The sequence below is a fragment of the Tachysurus fulvidraco genome, chromosome 16 (assembly GCF_022655615.1).
Source record: "Tachysurus fulvidraco isolate hzauxx_2018 chromosome 16, HZAU_PFXX_2.0, whole genome shotgun sequence".
Taxonomy (NCBI): Eukaryota; Metazoa; Chordata; class Actinopteri; order Siluriformes; family Bagridae; genus Tachysurus; species Tachysurus fulvidraco.
The window spans coordinates 12,578,925-12,584,924 of record NC_062533.1 but is presented as its reverse complement, the minus strand read 5'-3'; the positions used below and the strand labels follow the sequence as shown (position 1 = coordinate 12,584,924).

General features: G+C 42.4%; 1 protein-coding gene across 10 annotated transcripts in view; it reads left to right on the top strand.

The window, feature by feature from the left end:
- Window positions 1-475: 475 nt before the first annotated feature.
- gphnb (gephyrin b) overlaps window positions 476-6,000 on the top strand; it is a 107,441-nt gene continuing 101,916 nt past the window's right edge. For 3 of the 10 annotated variants that reach the window (XM_027166233.2, XM_047801863.1, XM_027166232.2), the window contains exon 1: window positions 476-646. In XM_027166233.2, coding sequence (XP_027022034.1) covers window positions 583-646 — 64 coding nt within the window. In that variant the 5' untranslated portion in view covers window positions 476-582. The remainder of the gene's footprint in view (window positions 647-6,000) is intronic. The other 7 variants (XM_047801864.1, XM_027166209.2, XM_047801865.1 and 4 more) reach the window with 6 other exon arrangements.

The window sequence follows — 6,000 nt, the reverse complement described above, 5'->3', positions numbered from 1 at the left end:
TAAGCCTCCAAGGGCTCTTCTAACAAACTTCACCTGAGCTGATAAATTAATGGAACGGTCCCCTAAGAGGAAATCAGAGAGGGCGCATTGGAACAGAGCCGATCTCTCTCTCGCTCTCTCTCTCTCTCTCTCTCTCTCTCTCTCTCTCTCTCTCTCTCTCTCTCTCTCTCTCTCTCTCTCTGTGTGTGTCTCCCCTCCCCCCTCCCCTCTCTCGCTCCTCTCCCCCCTCTCTCACTCTCCCCCTATCTCTCTCTCCCCTCTCTCATGCCTCTCTTCCCTCTCTCCCTATCCCCCCTCTCTCTCCTCTATCGCTCCCCTCTCCCTCTCTCTCCCCCCTCTCTCTCCCCCCTCTCTCTCTCTCCTCTACCCCCCCCCCCTTCATCTAATGGTCACCTCTCTGACAAATCTTCACTACAGCTGAAGTCGAGAAATCTTCGATCGTCTACTCTCCCCTGCACTCCATCCCACCCCTCTCCTCCCCATTTCCCCCTCCCGTCTCCTTTCTCTAGGCCCCGCCCCTTTTCCGAGTTCGGTGCGCTCGACACTCGGGGTCTGCGCGCGGAGTTCTCAGCGCTTGTAACCATGGCGTCGGACGGGATGATCTTAACGAACCACGACCACCAGATCCGGGTCGGCGTCCTTACAGGTAAATATGTGCTTTTCGTGATATCTGTTTTCATCCAATTTCGGAGAATGAGAAATGTGTGCGTCTGTGATGCGGCTTTTTTTTTTTTTTGGATGCAGCGGTTTCTCCAGCGGTGTCACATCTGTCAGTGTTGCGCCCTCGGTGATTTAAAGCCCCCTGTTTTCACCGCACTTACACGATTTCATTCACCAAAGGCGGAAAAACCATGAACAATAATAATACTATAGTGTGCAGACTGGTATGGAGTCCAGTCGGATGTATTTCTGGGGCAAAATGTGCTCATTTCTTCCGAGGAAAAAATGGTGTATGTGAATAAGGTGATTTTTTTTTTTTTCGGATTGTCAAAAACGTGAAACCTGAGATGTGCTCTCTGAAAATGGCCAATGCTGAATCGCATCTGCTGAGGAAACAGGTGCGGGTTTCCCTGCATCACGCACACATTCCAGCTTCATGGCGATAAATAGATATATGGGATGATTTGTGATTTGTGAATGACAAGCGACACAAGCCGAGATGTATGAGGATGGTTTATATGTAGCTTTAGTGCCCGTCGTGTATTAGGGTTTTTTTTTTAGAAGTGCTGTGTGAAATTAAAGCCTTTATGGTCTGTGAAGGAGGGGGGGGGTGTAAAATGAACGGCAGGGTTATGTGGCGCTGATGCTGGTGCTGATGCTGGTGCTGATGCTGATGCTGGTGCTGATGCTGATGCTGGTCGATATCTCTCAGACTAACAGCAGAGCTTTAAAATGGCCACCGCGTTTCGGCTGCATCCTCTCGCCAAGCCTGACATTATCGGCATTTTTCCTCTGAGAAGCCGTTTTTTTTGGTGAAGGTGATGATGTGTAGCGATGGAGAAGATGAGGGAAACCCCGCTCTCACCATTCCCCCCATTCCCTTCCCATCACAGTCACCTCCACCCCCTATAGAGGCGCGCGCGGAGGGGGCGGGGGAGAGGAGCCGTGACACGCAGCGGCGCTCAGCGACTCGCCTCTGATTCCAGCGCTCTAATATTCCGGCTCCGGTTCTAAGCTAAACGCTTAGCGCGTGCGTGGAATCCTGGCACCAGAACACACAGCGTGTGGGTTCCAGCAATTAGAACGCCAGGATGCGGTACGTCACGACCGGAATGGAGTTCCAGCATCTACAGTCAGTTCCAAAATTATTGGCACCCTGGGCCTAAATGACTCCCAGTCTCCCATGTTGTACTGATTCATTTTCACTGAATATTTTCTGAAGACGCGTGTCTTATCAAATCTGTTATCCAGCGCGTCCACAATTAATATTTGGCTTACCCAGAAGTGAACAAGTACAACTGATCCACTTTCTGTAATGTTTTTAATTCAGTGCTCATCAACACACATCAACATTTCAAACTTATTTATTTATTTATTTATTTATTTATCTATCTATCTATCTATCTATCTATCTATCTATCTATCTATCTATCTATCTATCTATCTATCTGTCTGTTTGTTTGTTTGTTTGTTTGTTTGTTTGTTGGGTAGGTTTGTATTCTAAAACTGAGATGGCAAAAGCAAAAAAAAAATGTTGATTTTGTTGTTTTAGATGCATATATTTTGTTGTAATATTACTTTAGACTCACATTATAATCTAGTAGAAGCAACCAGGTTTTGAGCTAAAATATGCTAGAAGAATTTATATGCTATTATTCATCACAAGATGCTCTGGACCTCAAGCTTTAAAGTCTGAAAGTGGAAATGATCCACCACCCTGTTTTACAGTAGGGTTTTTGGACCTTTCCTTGTGTGCAGTCGCAATTTTCCTGTTTTTAGCTGTTTTTGAATTCGGTTGCATCTAAACACAACTCTTTATTGAAACTGTGGTTCCAGTGACGCGATAAAGTTTAACGCTGTAAATGGTATGTTTGGGATTCTTTCATGAAAGGCTTCTGTCTTACAATTGCAAACAGCTCCAACCAAATAAATAAATAAATAAATAAACAAACAAACAAACAAACAAATAAATGTTGGATTTTATCCACTAAGTCACTAGTGCTGGTCAAAAACCGTCTGTTTAAGAGACAGGTAATAATATTACGATGCTTCATATAACTGATTGTTGTGTCAGGCATTCTTCTAGCCAATCACACACATACAGGGTGTGGCAGGCACAAAGGTTACAACTCCTTCACTGAGACAGACAAGCCCAGAGGTCACACATTCACTTAGTTCTGGTAAACAGATCATTATGGATAAGCAGAAGTGTTGGGGGACTATGTACCGTGACTATATGACTAGAAATTAAAGTAAATGATGTGACTCTACTGATGGGCTGGAGCCTTCTCTAACAATCAGATTTCACTATTCGTAAACTTAAAAAAATCTAGTAAGTGGTGTTCCTTCCATAATCATGGTACCATGACTTATTGATCACTTGCCTTGAATTGTACCTCTTTGGCCTTCAAACATCTGTATCTGTAATTAGTTACACACACAGACATCAGCCCCATCCTTGTACACAAGCGTCATGCTTGTCTTGTAGCAGATTGGTCGTGCGGTGGCATGGAGTTGACATTTGATCCAGGCACTGCCCGATATTTATCACGGGGTGTCTCTTCGCCATTGCGACGAATGACTGTGACCAACACACACACACACACACACACACACACACACACACACACACACACACACACACACACACACACGTGTAGACAGTGTGGGGTGAGGTAAATAGAGACGGCAGGGTAAATAGAAAAAGGAGAGAGATATCACAAAGTAAATTGGTCTTTCGTTGTCGTCTGACCTTTTAGAAATCTCCGCTTGGTCTCTCTCTCTCTCCCTCACTCTCTCTCTCTCTCTCTCTCTCTCTCTCTCTCTCTCTCTCTCTCTCTCTCTCTCTCTCTCTTCATCTCTTTCACGCACACATGCAAATACTGCCAGAATAAATTTCACTCCTCAACCACTATACTGGATTTTCAGTATTTAATTTTAGAATTAACTAGACATACATTTCTTAAACTAAAGCTAAATGATCCAGCAGAGACCGCCAAAGTTCTCTTACCACCACTGGCTGACTTACGTGAATTGTTGCAGGCCTACAAGCTGAAGAGGTCCATTTGACTCACTTGTCTGGACCTGCTATCAAGTAGCTAAAACTAGCATAGAGAAAAACTAAAGACATTTCTGTGTCCAAAAATGGCGTTCTATACATAGTCGTACTACACGCTAAACCAACAAGGAAATGGAACGATGTTTAAATCAATGTTTATTAGTTTGAACCGATTTATTAAATACAGGCGATGAACAACAATAAAAGCACGAGAAACAAAAGATTACTGAAGTCACTGGCTATGAAACACAGCTCTCAAAAATGTGTCTGCAAATATGATGATTCACAACAAATACAGAACATATTTAGTAAACATACGTGAACACCACAATTCACCTGAACACCACAATTTCTAATCCCAAAGAAAAAATGTGGTGATTTTTTTAGTTACTGTGAGATATGCGATAGAAAGTTTGCTCTGTCCATGGCACTATAACAATAAACCTCAATAATATTCACATGAATCCACACTTCATGTAGTTTCTTGCTCTTCTTGTCACTCAATTTATCTTTTTTGTGTTAGCAGGGGAACAGACGAGACTGTGGACTGTCTGTCCATATTTTAGGTCCAAAATATATATACACTGTTTTTGCTTCATAGTGAAGTCTTGTATACAAACTATCAGTATTTTCTATGTCCTCAAAAGCCTTATTAATAATGTGCATTCTACACAAAATCTACATGTTTCACAAACATCTGGCAGTGACATTTTTCTTTAAACATTTGTGTACACCATGTTCTTGACTCCCGGCAAATAGCTATGTTCTAATAATCAGTTATACAATTTTAGAATATTCTTATAGTGCACACTCTATATGAATAATTCTCATTACAAATAAATATAATTCTCATTACAAATTAGTTCCTTTTTGGAAGACAGCCACTAATGTAGACAGCAGATTTGGACAGAGTTTATGCTCCCGAGTTGATGGACTGACTGCTTAGTTAACAAACTCTACGTACTAATTTAAGTAACCTTATTGTTTACCCCAAGCCTTTTAAAATGACGTAATTTCAGGAGGATAAAGTTTTAATCAGCTGGTCTCAGACCTTCTCACAATCTGCCATGTTACTCATTATGGTAGCAACATAGTCATGGTTACTACCCTTAAGTGTTTATTCCTCTTATACCACAGACGTTTATCAATGGTATTACAGTGTAATGTTAAACAGTTAAACATCTTTTGTGTTTGTTTTTTTACAAGTCTTCCTTTGTTTCTCTCTTGAAGTGACTAGAACAAAAACATAGCTTGTCATGTCATTGAGAAGTTCAGAGTCCTCTGTCCAGAAGACACTTTTTCCAAATGTGTTAAATCCGGGTCTCCTCACAGAGGATAGAAGAATTGGTGTTTTTCTATATCGGCTTAGATTATATGAAGAGTATGGCATGCAAGTCTTGAACGAGCTCTTAATGTGTAAACTGCAGGTTTTTTTTTAACTGTCAGACAATATTAGTCATGCTAAACATACACACCAACTTACACACAGATTAATTTAACCTCTAGATAAACGTTGGTCAGTGGACATGGGGGGTGAGTATTATGAGGATTTTATAAAGAAATGCCATGACTGATCTGTGTCATACTGTCAGAGCCACGAGTCCACGAAAGGCTGCGGCTTTGCGTCTCTACCTCCTTTTCTGTCTTCCCCAATGGCCACGGGGTCACGTGATGCGACACGCACTTTTCTCTGACTGAAGGGAGCTTTGGTTGGCATGGCAACTCTCAGTCCAATTGGTTTTCGGAGCCTGACATGCATGCAGTGGCTCAACGAGCGAGAATGTCGCTCACTCTTTGGCAGATGGATGTGGTCATCCTGGATGCAGAAATGAAAGCGCGCGTGTGTGTGTGTGTGTGTGTGTGTGTGTGTGTGTGTGTGTGTGTGTGTGTGTGTGTGTGTGTGTGTGCATGATGTGAGAAATGCATGTCACATAAATGAGAATTGAGCAGATGGAGAATCTTCCTCAAGTGTTTTGTGAGATGTGTAGTAATACTGTGTTTGAAAAGCAGTATCAGACTTCATATCATCATATTCTTGCTGGGTTTCAGCAGAAGATGGAGTAACACTGTGGCACGAGTACTTTAGGTACGCGCCAACAAATCTGTTTTACAACACATGATGACATGCTTCACACACTGTTGTTATCCCAGATGCTTTAAAAGAGGATTCCTTTTGGAAGGAGGCTTCCTGGGTAGGCGGCATGTTTGGGCAATGCTTGTCCTCCTGAGGTGTAGTTTCCATTAGGGACACAGCACAAGATCTAAACTTAGTCAAATTTACT